The sequence below is a fragment of the Vulpes lagopus genome, chromosome 4 (genome assembly GCF_018345385.1).
Source record: "Vulpes lagopus strain Blue_001 chromosome 4, ASM1834538v1, whole genome shotgun sequence".
Classification (NCBI taxonomy): Eukaryota; Metazoa; Chordata; class Mammalia; order Carnivora; family Canidae; genus Vulpes; species Vulpes lagopus.
Window position 1 is genome coordinate 92,445,117 of NC_054827.1, and position 16,283 is coordinate 92,461,399.

The following is a 16,283-nucleotide window of genomic DNA, read 5'->3' on the forward strand; positions in this document are numbered from 1 at the left end:
CCATGCACTTAGGATTCAAAGCCTACTGGGATGCTCTGGTGTCAACTGTGACTTCCAGATCCCTGAAAACCGGAGCCTCTAACTGAGCCTCACCCCTGCAGGCAGCTTCAATCCTTGCTTTCCAGCCATGTTGAACTGTCTGCCATGCTCATAACACATAGTCCTCTGCCTTTGCCTCAAATGCCTTCCCCAAATCTGAAGAACTTCTACCATCTTTTGAGTTCTCACTCAAGCTTTCCTCTCCTTATATGTTTCCTTGTCATCCACCACTCCAGTAGATCCTCTGGCTTCCTCCAGTGTTCCTCTGTAGATTGGGCTCACGCCGTACTGCAGTTGTTTTAAATTTTTCTCCCCAGCTGGTCTCACTCCTCAAGAAGAGTAACTGCATCTTATTCATTTCTCTACTTCTCTAGAAACTAATGTAGTTCTGACCATATTAGATGCCCCAACGAATACTTGTTCCATCAATAATATTTGTTTGCAGCATCATCCTTGAAGCTTAATCCTCCAAACCTAGACCAGAGTCTCTGCCAGATCCAGGGGCATGGAGAAGCCAGAGAGAAATTGCCTCCTTTCTCTAGTTCCTGCCTTTACCACTTCCCAAATCAAAGCCATATTGCAAGAGCTAACTTGAGATGCCTTCCATAAACTTTCTTCTCACTCTGTGAGCCCCCTAAACATCCCTCGTCTGAGTTCCTGGTTAATCATCTTCCTGTTGTACTTCTAATGAGTATAACCATTGACTCTGCTCTGGTTGTCCCAGTGCGGGCAGCTGTCTTGGCAGCCTGTGTGTGGTGGGGAGAAAAACACATGACCAAAACACTTCTAAACAGCAGGCAATGTGCTGCTACTGGACACTGGACATGAAACAAATTCACAAGAGCCTGAAAATGGGCCTTCATTTCTATCTAAACTATAGAGTTCTCTAGGACTTACCCTTCAGTTTGCTACAGAGCCAATCAAATGCCAAGTTCGCTCAACACTGGTCAGGACCCCCTCCTTAACCAAACTTGAGTCCTCTGAGTCCTCTTCTTGATTAAGCCTTAACCTTGGCCTGAGGAGCCCAGTTTACAAAGAATACCTTCACTCATTTTTTTTTTTTTCAGAATCCCTTCACTCTTGATGCCCAACCATGTTCCCTTGGTAACTTTCCATCCTCACCCTTGCCCTTACCCTTCTGTAGATTCCCAGTTTACCCTGTTGTATTTGGAGTTAAATCTTCCCCATATTGCAATAGTCTTGAATAAAGCTTTCTTTACCTGTTTATGTGATACAATTTTTCTTTGACACAACTTTTGTTTAGTTGAATGGAGGTAAGAAAATGGGGTTTCTTTAGACTCACCTTCTTGATAAAAATGTGAGCAATGTCATTTGATAAAGTATAAAACTTTTAAGATTGATATTTGTCGTTTCTAATTGCTGAGTAATATTCCATTGTATACATAAACCACATCTTCTTTATCCATTCATCTTTCGATGGACACCGAGGCTCCTTCCACAGTTTGGCTATTGTGGCCATTGCTGATAGAAACATCGGGGTGCAGGTGTCCCGACGTTTCATTGCATCTGAATCTTTGGGGTAAATCCCCAACAGTGCAATTGCTGGGTCGTAGGGCAGGTCTATTTTTAACTCTTTGAGGAACCTCCACAGAGTTTTCCAGAGTGGCTGCACCAGTTCACATTCCCACCAACAGTGTAAGAGGGTTCCCTTTTCTCCGCATCCTCTCCAACATTTGTGGTTTCCTGCCTTGTTAATTTTCCCCATTCTCACTGGTGTGAGGTGGTATCTCATTGTGGTTTTGATTTGTATTTCCCTGATGGCGAGTGATGCAGAGCATTTTCTCATGTGCATGTTGGCCATGTCCATGTCTTCCTCTGTGAGATTTCTCTTCATGTCTTTTGCCCATTTCATGATTGGATTGTTTGTTTCTTTGGTGTTGAGTTTAATAAGTTCTTTATAGATTTTGGAAACTAGCCCTTTATCTGATATGTCATTTGCAAATATCTTCTCCCATTCTGTAGGTTGTCTTTTAGTTTACAAATACCCACCATTTGCTTCAACGTGGATGGAACTGGAGGGTATTATGCTGAGTGAAATAAGTCAATCGGAGAAGGACAAACAGTGTATGTTCTCATTCATTTGGGGAATATGAATAATAGTGAAAGGGAATATAAAGGAAGGGAAAAGAAATGTTGGGAAATATCAGGAAGGGAGACAGAACATAAAGACTCCTAACTCGGGGAAACGAACTAGGGGTGGTGGAAGGGGAGGAGGGCGGGTGTTGGAGGGGAATGGGTGACGGGCACTGAGGTGGACACTTGACGGGATGAGCACTGGGTGTTTTTCTGTATGTTGGTAAATTAAACACCAATAAAAGTTAATTAAAAAAAAAAAAAAAACTTTTAAGATTGATAAATTCATCAAAAAATAATCCTCCTAGTGCTGATGTATTTTCTCCAGCATTTGGGACCAAATGGATGAATAATTGCCCTTAATTTCTAGAGTGATGCTGGCAGATGGAATTCTCTGTGATAATAGAAATGTTTTATATCCATGTTGTCTGATATGGTAGCCACTAATCACATATGGCTATTAAGCACTTGAAATGTGGTTGGTGTAAATGAGGAAGTGAAACTTTAATGTTACTTCATTAACATGAATTTAAATTTAAAGAGCCACATGTGACTAGTGACTATCATTGGACAACATAATTATGAGGTAGTATAAGGAGCTTAGGATGTAAGAGAAGAACAGGAGAAAAAATCCTATAACATGTATAGTGTTTTCTTTGTGTACTTTGAAAGCCCAGGGCTACTATGAAGGGTGTGATGGAAAATGGACCATATGTCAAGAAACAAAGGGAAAAGAAGGGAAGGAAGGGAAGAAGATGGGGGGAGGGTGGAAAGGGAGGAAGGCCAGTGAGCAAGCCTAATTAACTTGCTTATATATAATCTGGCTTGCTGACCATTATTCATCTGTCTAATGACCTAGGAGCCTTGGACAGGTGTCCCCCATAATAAGCACAGAGAACAATTCAGGGAAAAAGAACATCAGGTGCCTGCAATCACAGCCACTTCCTGTTTCATAAAGTTGCTAAAATAAGCCCTGAAATTACTGAGGTGACAAAGCCCTACTGTCTGTTACAAATACAACATCATGGGGGAAAAGGCAGCTTTGTTATTCTCCAGCTAAAGGATAGAAAGGATTTCTCCAAAAGCACTTGCCACCAAAACACACCCCTGGGGTCTGGCCAGAAGTTAAGAAGGAAAAACAGTGGGGCTCTTCACTCATGAGGTCAACAAAGAGAAGACCACTACTTGCTTTTTAAAACCAGGCCTGAATCACTTTCTGCCTCAGACCTGCACAATAACACCCCTTTGCTGAGAATCACCTTCAAAGGTCCAAACTCTGGTACACAGACTAGCCTCCCCTGACTCTGCCCCTACCTTTTGCAGATACCAGCAGCAGTTGGCTCTCCGTGGGCATCTGATGGGGACCTCTGACCTCTGATCTCTCCTTTCACAAACACAGCAAGTTCTCAGCCTAGGGTCCTGGGAGAGGGTCGGTGAGCTTTCAGAAATGTAGTCTGTTTGGAAAATCTATTGAGAACAATGTACATCTTCTAAAGACCCCCCCTGGGAAGCTTAAATCAGCCTTTATAAAGGTTAATCATTGACAGAGTCTCTCTTTGGCCAAACTTTAGTCACGCTCCTTTGAACTTTCTTCTCTAAGACTAAGCTCTGACTTTTGGGGCTTCGGTACTCCTCTCTACAAGGTCAGTTTTATAAGAATCCTGTCAGGTTGATTTAGTCAGAATCTCCATTTTTCATATCTAATCACATTCAATATTTGATCAGGTTCCTCATGCTCCTCCATTCCCTCGGGATGTTGTTCACTCTGGCTTGCCTTCCACAAGAATCCTGTGAGGTCAGTTTGGCCAGAATTTCTTATCACCCATGACATTTCCTCTTCATAGTTTTTCGTCCTCTGCCTCCTACCCTGCTCCTTGGCTTTAAAGTACCACTTTTCAAGCTCAATCTCTCCCCATTGCAAGACCTCACTGCAGTAGTCTCTACAAGTATCACTAAGGTCCTGAATAAAATGTGACTTGCCATCTTTAACAAGTGTCACTGAACACTTTTTTTTCTTTAACAGATCCACAGACATACAAGAACCACTCTGTAGCATCCCTATCATTTCACACAGCTCTCTCCGTCTCTTGTACTTCTCTCTCTCTCTTCATCCAAATATGCACATTGCTCAGGAAACAAGAGCAAGAACTCCCCAGTTACTCTTGCTGCTAAGTAAAACCATTTGCCTGACAGCCATTAGGATGGGCTTGGGCTCATTCAAGTCCCAGGAAAGAGTTGGACTGCTCTAGAAGGAAGACCATCTACAGTGTTGTGGAGTAAAAGTGACATAGCACAGTTCTAAGTGGGATAAATAAGACTCTTATTTATTATCATCTGATTTTACCCCGTTATTATTCTTACTTGTTATGTTTACTTAGGATTTCTGCTGACTGATAAGGTTTATACAGGAGTTGCCACAGTACAGTAATCACTCAGCAACCCGCAAATATTTTGCCCTCCCTATCTGCTTCTCAATGAAGACTGTTTCTGGATAAGATCCCTCCAAGCCCTGGGGTCAGCCTAGGCAGCAGCTTTTGATCATTTGCAGTGAGGTCACATGAAAGGAAGGCAGGATCCATCTTCTAGGGGATCACACCACTCCTACTCTAGGCTAGACAGATGTTAAGTTAATGACATTCTGTCAAGAATGAGGTTGCATCAGAAACATTTAATTTGAAATCTAGAGTGAGACAGGTGACTGTGGGGAGAAACAGGGCCAAATGTTTGCTTCCCTAAGACAGGTGTTCCTACCATACACAGAAGCAGGCAAAATTAAATCAGAAAATTTTGGGGACACCTGGGTGGCTCAGCAGTTGAGCGTCTGCCTTTTGCTCAGGGCAGGATCCCAGAGTCCTGGAATCGAGTCCTGCATTGGGCTTCCTGCAAGGAGCCTCTTTCTCCCTCTGCCTGTGTATCTCTCTCTCTCTCTCTCTCTCTCTCTCTCTCTCTCTCTCTGAGTCTCTAATGAATAAATAAATAAAATCTTAAAAAATAAATTAGAAAATTTTTTACCTGTTCAAGGTCAAGAATGGGTTACTGTGACAGTAGCAAGGCTCTGGCAGCCACATGATTGGGGTGTTTACATTTTCTTATATGAGCTTTTGCTCCACAACCCTAGCACGTACCCACAAAGAAGATGGAGAAATTAGGAGACTCATGAAACAGCCTTAATTTCCTGGGGAAGTGCATCAAATCTGGTACTCTAAGGGCACGGCAGCTTCCCCTTGTGGGAAGTAGGAAGAGTGCACAGCCTGGCAGACAGCAGGAAAGAAGCCAAGCAATTCCAAGTGTCTGGGATGCTACAGGCTACCATGGCAACCACACACTGCAACATAGCTGACCTCTGACTAGATTTACACAGACTCTCAACTAAAGCCCACAGTGCTATGGATTGAATGCTTATCTCCACCACAAGATCATATGTTGAAGCCCTGCCACCCATTGTGGCTGTATCTGGAGATGGTGCCTCTAAGGAAATAACTGAGGTTAAATGAAGTCATAGGGTGGGACTCTGATCTGAGAGGATTGTGACCTTATAAGAACATCCACCAGAGAATGTACTCTTTCCCCACATACACACACGGCATGGCAATGGCAAGAAAGGCAGTCATCTGCAAGCCAGAAAGAGATCTCCACCAGCAATCAAGTTGGCCAGCACCTTGACTCTGGATGTCCAGCCTCCAGCACTGTGAGTGTAAGTGTCTGCTACTCCAAGACTGTGGCATTTCCTCATGGCAGTTCAAGTTGACTAATACACTCAATATCTACTATCCTATACAACACATCCAGGTTCTAGTGACAAACTATGAGGCCTACAAAAAGGCAAGAGAAAACACAGTATGAAGAAACCAATAATCATCATGCCCAGATAACACAGCCAAGAAAAAGAAGCAATGAACTTAAAAACAGGTCAGTAGAAACCACCTAAACTGAAATGCAAAAGGAAGTGGGGACAGAGTATAAACCAGAGATGCAAGAGCCCAGGCAAGTCAGGCCCTAACTAGAATGTGCCACTTGGCTGTCGTCACCACCAACCACCCATTATAGTCTTACTGGTGCTCCCCTCTCCTTCTGCACTGGCCCATCTTTCATCAAATGTCCTGAAGGAACAAAATATGCACAGGTGGAGTGGTGATCACCTATGCTGTGACCTTTAGCAACAGCTAAAATAGTTCTGTGGTGTCTCTTTGTAAACTATCCATCTCAGTATAGACTGGATACAGTAGCTTTGCAGTGGTGACAGAGCCAACAATTGCCAGAACTTTCCTTGATCTGGATACAGGCTGAATAAAATCTGTAACAATCAGAAACATTTAATGATAGATTTGTGGCAGGATAACAATAGGATTTAAATAATTTTGACAAAAGTTGAAAATATGGGTATGATAATGGCATTGACTGATGTATCCAACATTCACCAGCTCACTCTAAATATCTTTTCTTAGATATTAAGAGATAAAATTCTGATTCAGTATACTATTCTCCACTACAATGGATCTTGATTTTTTATATTTGCTTATTTACCACTTGGCCACAAAATTAAATCATCAGAGAGAGGTAAACATGACTTTTCCATACTGGAGAAAAGGGGAAACAACCCATGTGATGGTTAAAGTATGTGTTTATGGAATTTGCAGAGCACATTATACCTTACCAGAAAGACACTGAAGTGATTATAAGATAGGTTATAGACATTCAAAACAAATTTCTCAAATCACCAAAACTTTAAATCCCAGAAGAAGGGTGAAGACTAGACACAGAGTTCAGGTCAATCCTCAGGAACTCAGGAAAGCCCTGGCCCACGCTGACTTTCTTTTTGGAAATCCCAGTGCACCCACCTACCAGGCCCTGCTAAGCAGCCAAAGCTTTAGAACCACACAATTGTGTGAATAGGAAGTAGAGAGGCAAACTGGCAGCTAAAAAAGTAAAAACATGAAGTTTTCAAAGTTCATTGTGATTGTTCCTTATTTCATGCATAATTTCTCTGGGTCACTGCTTCCCCCCCCCTTGTGGGTTTTTAAAGGGTTGCAGATATTCAATTAAATTCAGCCAATATTGACTTCATGAACTACCCTCACTGCTCAAGATGCAATATTGTTCTCTATATGTTACACTGAGGAGACTCTTCTCATGCACAAAACTGCACACATACAAAGAGTCCTGATACTCATGCCCACATATGCAGATAATGAAAACCAAATATTCACAGCCACACGTGATCATATGTAGTTTCCAGTCATGCAGGGTTCAGCATGTCCATAACCATAGGCTGCCTGCATAGAAGAGGCACAACCAACATGTCCTGAAGTCCACATAGCACAGTCATGAAAACACCATTCACATACTCCATCCTTGTTCACAATCTCATGTGTTATCACACCAGCATGCATCAGCCACCCACTGGAGTCTCCCAACAATGATGCAAAGTGTCATACCAATGCTGAAAATTGGTACATACCCAGAAATAAGACCCCAAACACAGACGCAACTTCTAAATGATCACAGACCACAAATGCCCCACATGTCCCACACAGGCATGCAGACACACAAACACACAGCAGGCACAAAGGACTTCACATCCACATGTGCACACACAGACACACACAGTCAGGCATGTGCATACATGTGTACACACAGAGATATGCACACTTGAGCACAAAGAATCTCACACTCGGGGGATCTCTGGGTGGCCCAGCGGTTCAGCGCCTGCCTTTAGCCCAGAGCGTGATCCTGGAGTCCTGGGATCGAGTCCCACGTCGGGCTCCCTGCAAGGAGCCTGCTTCTCCCTCTGCCTGTGTTTCTGCCTCTCTCTCTCTCTCTATGTCTATCATGGATAAATAAATAAAATCTTTAAAAAAAAAAAAAAGAATCTCACACTCATTCACTTGGCAAAATATTCTGAGCTCCCACAATGTGATTCTAGCTAGGGCCACATTAGAATACACCCTACACAAATGCCGGCAGTAAGACACATGGGGCCACTTGGGGCCACTCATGATATTGGACATGTCCCAACACAAATAAAGACAATTTATTGCATGGTTGAAAACAGAATTGGTAAGCTGCTTTCAGGTGGAAAGTTAGACCCAAAGGATGAAGCTAACTGCCTTCTACATATCAAAGTCAGGTCCCCAGGGCTTCTGTTTTATCACATCAGAGGACCATTGCTAAGGAGAGGCCTCCGTCACCAACCTCAGCCCACAATCCCACATCCCCTCAGCATCTCCTCCAAAGAAAGGCGTGAGCCCTATATGTTAGATGCCTTGCTACCCAGCCCAAGGCACCCAGGAGCTCTGCTGACCCATCAGCAGAGCTCTGTGATACTCACAGAGCACACCACCACAAATACAAACAGGCTTGCAACTTTCAGCCACCGTATGCAGCACCTGTAAGAGAAAAGGTAGGCCCCAAGTCACACCGAGGGCAGTCTTATTTGCATGTGCCCAGACTGCCAAACCTCAGACACCTCTCTGAAGCTTTAGGTAATATCAATCTCAAAGCACATGTTAGGAATTCTTTCCATAATATGGTATGAAGGAAGATACTGCTGACTTCTAAATGTATGGCCTCATGAAAAGCAGCTTGGTGAAGGTTACAAAGGAGAGAAAAAGTAACCTCGAGTGTTTGCACATGTTTCTCACTGGAGATGCTAAAATTCAAATTTGGAGACTCTTTACTAGCTTTTTAAAAGTGGAGTTTCCTGGAAACAAGCCTTATCTGGGTTCTCAGATTAATATTTATCAATTATATTTGCCTAAGTTTTCTGGAAAGTGGAAATATGGATTTTATCATCAAATATAGAAATACTGACTAAGATATAATCAAACAGTTCAAAAAAGAAATTGCAGTGCTATGACTTGCTGTACTAGCAGAGTCTTTTAAGAATCTCTTCAGAGATAATGTAACAATCAGGCCATGCTCTTGGCCCCCTCTGAGGTCTCCTGATGGTGTCCTGGCCCACCTTTCTTAACTGTGGCTCTCAGGGCCCACATGAATCTGGGTCTAGCCCACCTTCTGCAGTCTTTCCAGTCCCATCTCTGCTCATATCACCTCCCCAGGCCCACTGGATCCCATGTTCCAATGACACTATCACTGTCCAGCCCTGGGGTGTGCTCTATCACTGGCCACCCCTCAAGAGCAGGCATTAAAGTGTCTGTGCTTTGTCACTGTATGTGGAAGGGTACTTGGTCCATAGCCCGTGCTTGGAATATGTTTATAGAATACAGAGGTCTATACTGGGATATCTTTTTCAATATCTTTCTGATCTTTTCAAAATGGTAAAGTCTTATTTTGCATTCTTTTATATTTAATTAATTTGATAAATAATCATTTCACACTTTGATAAATAATCATTTCACACTTCCAAATTTGATAAATTTCACACTTCCAAATAATGATTCAACAGCCCCTACTTAAATGGGAGTCAAAGCTGGAGGTATCACAATCCCAGATTTCAAAATATACTACAAAACTATAGTAATCAAAACAGTATGGCAGTATGGTACTGGCACAAAAACAGACACTGGCACAAAACCAGACATGTAGATCAATGAAATAGGATAAAGACTCCAGAAATAAACCCATGCTTACGTGGTCAATTAATCTACAACAAAGGAGGCAAGAATATACAATGGGACAAAAATCTCTTCCACGTATTGAAGCTGGGAAAACTGGACAGCTACATGCAAAAGAATGAACCTGGACTATTTTCTTTTGTTTGTTTTCAAGAATTTTTTTAATAATAAATTTATTTTTTATTGGTGTTCAATTTGCCAACGTACAGAATAACACCCAGGGCTCATCCCGTCAAGTGCCCCCCTCAGTGCCCATCACCCGTTAACCCCCACTCCCTACCCTCCTCCCCTTCCACCACCCTTAGTTCGTTTCTCAGAGTTCGGAGTCTTCATGTTCTGTCTCCCTTTCTGATATTTCCTACCCATTTCTTCTGACACTATACACAAAAATATGCTCACAATGGGTTAAAGATCTACATGAGAGACCTGAAGCCCTAAAACTCCTATAAGAGAACATAGGCAGTAAATTCTTTGACATTGGCCATATTAACATTTTTCTAGATATATCTCCTAAGGCAAGTGAAACAGAAGCAAAAATAAACTACTGGGACTACATCAAACTAAAAGACTTCTGAAAAAAAAAAAAAAAGCTTCTGCATAGGGCAGGAAACCATCAACAAAACAAAAGGCAACATACTGAAATGGAAAGGACATTTGCAAATGATACATCTGTTGAAGGGTTTAATAACCAAAATATGAAGAACTTCTATAACATCTATAACTCAACACACAACACACACACACACACACACACACACACACACAAACAATTTAAAAATGGGCAGAAGACACGAACAGATATTTCTCCAGAGGGGGTGAAGCAAAAGGACAGAGGAGTAGGGTCCCCAAGTCACCTGTCCCCATTAACTTACCTAGAAACTTTCAAATCCTGAAAACCTACGAATTCAACCTGAGATTTAAAGAGAGAACAGCTGGAACCCTACAGAGAGAAGGGTTTTTGCTTCTAACGAGATAGGAAGGCAGGGGGAAAAAAAAAAAAAAGAATCAGCTGGGGGAGGACCACCCCCTGCGAGGAGTCGGGCTAAGGCCAGGCGGCAAAAGCCTCCCGGGACAGGAAAGCCCAGTCAGTCCCGAAGCAGGAACTTTAAAAATCCGCCTGGGACTCTTCCCGGACGCAAAGGCGCTTAGCAGGGAGCTCGGGCAGAGCGCAGGAGGGCGCTGGAGCCTCCAGGCTCCCGGAGCCACTAACGAGGCAGCCGCCCGGGGAGAGCGCGCCCCCCGCCCCTCGCCCCCCTGCGGCCGAGCTCGGCGAAGGGCTGCAGCGCGCCTGGCGGGGCCTCGGGAAGCTCCTGCGGCGGCTGGGGCGGAGGGGGCTGGTCCCCGCTGGCTTCGGGAGCCGCGCCCGGGAGCGCGATTGCAGCAGCACAGGCCCAGGAGCCCAGAGCCCCGGGACACAGCCCAGGACCCTGCGCTCCCCCCCGGGACAGGCGGGGGCGGGGAGGGCACAGGACAGCGAGGACGCTCCTGCCGCCAGGCACCCCCGAGCTGCGCAGATCAGCACCCGCAACCCCCGGGAGCACCCAGGCCAGTGCGACTGGGAGACTGTGGGAGTCACTGCAGGAGCTGACTCCTGCAAGACACGTTGATAGCAAGGAAGGAAGCTGAGGAAAAAAGAGACAAACAATTAATAGATCATGAGGATAGGTTAAGGGAAATAAATGACAGCCTCAGAAGGAAAAATCTATGTATAATTGGGGTTCCAGAGGGTGCCAAAAGGGACAGAGGACCAGAAAGCATATTTGAACAAATCATAGCTGAGAACTTCCCTAATTTGGGGAGGGAAACAGCCATTCAGATCCACGAGATAGAGAGGTCCCTAGCTAAAATCAATAAAAACCATTCAACACCTCAACATTTAATAGCGAAACTTGCAAATTACAAAAATAAAGAGAAAATCCTTAAAGCAGCAAGAAACAGGAGATCCAAGTTATATGGGGAGAAATATTATATTAACAGCAGATCTATCCACAGAGACCTGGCAGGCCAGAAAGGGCTGGCAGGATATATTCAGGGTCCTAAGTGAGAAGAACATGCTACCAAGAATACTCTATCCAGCAAGGCTCTCATTCAGAATAGAAGGAGAGATAAGGAGCTTCCAAGATAGGCAGAAACTGAAAGAATATGTGACCACCAAACCAGCTCTGCAAGGGAGACTCTGTGAAAGGAAAAGGAAGCCCAAAGAAATAATCCACAAAAACAGGGACTGAATAGTATTATGATGACACTAAATTCATATCTTGCAATAGTTACTCTCAACATGAATGGGCTAAATGATCCCATCAAAGGACGCAGGGTTTCAGACTGGATAAAAAAGCAAGATCCATCTATTTGCTGTCTACAAGAGACTCATTTTAGACCTAAGGACACTTACAGCCTGAAAATAAAAGGTTGCAGAACCATTTAACATTCAAATGGTCCTCAAGAAAAGCAGGGGTAGCCATCCTCATATGAGATAAATTAAGTTTATCACAAAGACTGTAGTAAGAGATGAAGGGGGATACTATATCATACCAAAAGGATCTATCCAACAAGAGGACCTAAAATCATGAATATTTATGCCCCTAATGTGGGAGCTGCCAAATATATCAATCAATTAATAACCAAAGTAAAGACATACTTAGATAATACACTAACTGGGAGGCTTCAACACGGCACTTTCTGCAAATGACAGATCAAAGCACAACATCTCCAAAGAAACAAGAGCTTTAAAATAATACACTGGATCAGATGGATTTCACAGACATTTACAGAACTTTATATCCAAACACAACTGAATACACATTCTTCTCAAGTGCACATGGAACTTTCTCCAGAATAGGCCACATACTGGGTCACAAATGAGGTCTCAAGCGATACCAAAAGATTGGGATTGTCCCCTGCATATTTTCAGACCATAATGCTTTGAAACTTGAAGTCATGCACAAGAAAAAATTTGGAAGAGACTCAAACATGTGGAGGTTAAAGACCATCCTGCTAAAAGATGAAAGGGTCAACCAGGAAATTAGAGAAGAATTAAAAAGAGTCATGGAAACTAATGAAAATGAAGATATAACTGTTCAATATCTTGGGCTACAGCAAAAGCAGTCCTGAGACAGAAATACATTGCAACACAAGAATCCCTCAAAAAATTGGAAAAAACAAATACACAAGCTAACCTCACACCTAAAGGAACTGGAGAATGAACAGCAAATAAAACCTACACCAAGCAGAAGAGAGTTAATAAAGATTCAAGCAGAACTCAATGAAACAGAGACCAGAAGAACTGTAGAACAGATTAAAAAAAACAGGAGTTGGTTCTTTGAAAGAATTAATAAGATAAACCGTTAGCCAGCCTTATTAAAAACAAAAGAGAAAAGACTCAAATTAATAAAATCACAAATGAAGAAGGAGAGATCACAACCAATATCAAGGAAATACAAACGATTTTAAAAACATATTACGAGCAGCTATATGCCAATAAATTAGGCAATCTAGAAGAAATGGACGCATTTCTAGAAAACCCAAACTACCAAAACTGGAACAGGAAGAAATAGAAAACCTGAACAGGCCAATAACCAGGGAGGAAATTGAAGCAGTCATCAATAACCTCCCAAAACAAAAAGCCCAGGGCCAGATAGCTTCCCAGGGGACCTTTAGCAAACATTTAAAGAAGAAACCATACCTATTCTACTAAAGCTGTTTTGAAAGATAGAAAGGGATGGAATACTTCCAAACTCGTTCTATGAGGCCAGCATCACCTTAATTCCAAAACCAGACAAAGACCCCACCAAAAAGGAGAATTACAGACCAATATCCCTGATGAACACAGATGCAAAAATTCTCAACAAGATACTAGCCAATAGGATCCTACAGTACATTAAGAAGTTCATTCACCATGATCAAGTGGGATTTATCCCCCAGATGCAAGGCTGGTTCAACACTCGTAAAGTAATCAACATGATAAATCACATCAACAAGAGAAAAAACAAGAACCATATGATCTTCTCAATAGATGCAGAGAAAGCATTTGACAAAAAACAGCATCCATTTCTGATCAAAACTCTTCAGAGTGTAGAGATAGAGGGAACATTCCTCAGCATCTTAAAAGCCATCTATGAAGAGCCCACAGCAAATATCATTCTCACTGGGGAAGCACTGGGAGCCTTTCTCCTAGGATCAGGAACACGATGAGGATGTCCACTCTCACCACTGCTATTCAACATAGTACTAGAAGTCCTAGCCTCAGCAATCAGGAAACGAAAAGAAATAAAAGGCATTCTAATCAGCATGGAAGTCAAACTCTCCCTCTTTGCAGATGACATGATACTGTACTTAGAAAATCCAAAAGACTCCATCCCAAGATTGCTAGAACTCATACTGCAATTCAGAATTCACACTGCAATTCAGCAGTGTGGCAGGATACAAAATCAATGCACTAAAATCAGTGGCATTTCTATACACTAACAATGAGACTGAAGAAAGAGAAAATAAGGAGTAAATGCATTTACAATTGCACCAAAAGCATAAGATACCTAGGAATAAACCTAACCAAAGAGGTAAAAAGGATCTATCCCCTAAAAACTATAGAACACTTTTGAAGGAAATTGAGGAAGATACAAAGAGATGGGAAAAGATTCCATGCTCATGGATTGGAGGAATTAATATTGTGAAAATGTCAATGTTACCCAGGGCAATTTACACATTTAATGCACTCCTTATCAAAATACCATGGACTTTCTTCAGAGAGTTGGAACAAATCATTTTAAGGTTTGTGTGGAATCAGAAAAGACCCCGAATAGCCAGGGGAATTTTAAAAAAGAAAACCATAGCTGGGGGCATCACAATGCCAGATTTCAGGTTGTACTACAAAGCTGTGGTCATCAAGACAGTGTGGTACTGGCACAAAAACAGACACAGAGATCAATGGAACAGAATAGAGATTCCAGAAGTGGACCCTCAACTCTATGGTCAACTAATGTTCGACAAAGCAGGAAAGACTATCCACTGGAAAAAGGACAGTCTCTTCAAAAAATGGTGCTGGGAAAATTGGACATCCACATGCAGAAGAATGAAACTGGACCATAAAAAAAAAAAAGAAACTGGACCATTCTCTTACATCATACACAAAGATAAACTCAAAATGGATGAAAGATCTAAATGTGAGACAAGATTCCACCAAAATCCTAGAGGAGAACACAGGCAACACCCTTGTTGAACTTGGCCACAGCAACCCCTTGCTAGATACATCTATCAAGGCAAGGGAAACAAAAGCAAAATGAATCATTGGGACTTCATCAAGATAAAAGCTTCTGCAAAGCAAAAGAAACAGTCAACAAAACTAAAAGATGACCTACAGAATGGGGGAAGATATTTGCAAATGACATATCAGAAATGCCACTGATTTTAGTGCATTGTTAGTGTATAGAAATGCCACTGATTTTAGTGCATTGATTTTGTATCCAGTGACATATCACATATAGAACTGTATCCAAGTTCTATAAAGAACCTGTTAAACGCAACAGCAAAGAAACAAACAATCCAATCATGAAATGGGCAAAAGACATGAACAGAAATTTCACCAAAGAAGGAATACACATGGCCAACAAGCACATGAGAAAATGCTCCGCATCACTTGCCATCAGGGAAATACAAATCAAAACCACAATGACATACCACCTCACACCAGTGAGAATGGGGAAAACTAACAAGGCAGGAAACAACAAATGTTGGAGAGGATGCAGAGAAAAGGGAACCCTCCTGCACTGTTGGTGGGAATGTGAACTGGTGCAGCCACTCTGCAAAACTGTGTGGAAGTTCCTCAAAGAGTTAAAAATAGACCTGCCCTACGACCCAGCAATTGCACTGCTGGGTATTTACCCCAAACATACAGATGCAGTGAAACCCTGAGACACCTGCACCCCAATGTCTATAGCAGCAATGTCCGCAATAGCCAAACTGTGAAAGAAGCCTCGGTGTCCACTGAAAGATAAATGGATAAAGAAGATGTGGTTGTATACAATGGAATATTACTCAGCCATTAGAAATGACGAATACCCACCATTTGCTTCAACCTGGATGAAACTGGAGGGTATTATGCTGAATGAAGTAAGTCAATCGGAGAACAAACATTATATGGTCTCATTCATTTGGGGAATATAAAAAATAATGAAAGGGATTAAAGAGAAAGGAGAGGCAATGAGTGGGAAATATCAGTGAGGGTGACAGAACGTGAGAAACACCTAACTCTGGGGAACGAACAAGGGGTGGTGGAAAGGGAGGTGGGCAGGGTGTTGGGGTGACTGGGTGATGTGCACTGAGGGGGCACTTGACGGGATGAGCACTGGGTATTATGCTATATGTTCGCAAATCGAACTCCAATAAAAAAATATACAAAGAAAAAAAAACAGATATTTTTCCAAAGAGGACATACAGATGGCCAACATTACTCATCATCAGAAAAATACAAATCAAAACTACAATGATGTACCACCCATCAGGATCGCTAGAATCAAAAAGACAAGAAATAAAAAGTGTTGTTAAGGATATGGAAAAACCGAACCTTCATGCCTTAATGGT

General features: G+C 42.4%; 1 protein-coding gene across 3 annotated transcripts in view; it reads right to left on the reverse strand.

Annotated features, from left to right (window-relative positions):
- OCA2 (OCA2 melanosomal transmembrane protein) overlaps positions 1 to 16,283 on the reverse strand; it is a 409,422-nt gene that overhangs the window by 307,092 nt on the left and 86,047 nt on the right. For all 3 annotated transcript variants that reach the window (XM_041751148.1, XM_041751149.1, XM_041751147.1), the window contains 2 exons: positions 8,462 to 8,519; positions 6,355 to 6,427 (listed from right to left, as the gene is read on the reverse strand). In XM_041751148.1, the coding sequence (XP_041607082.1) occupies positions 6,355 to 6,427; positions 8,462 to 8,519 (131 nt within the window). The remainder of the gene's footprint in view (positions 1 to 6,354; positions 6,428 to 8,461; positions 8,520 to 16,283) is intronic.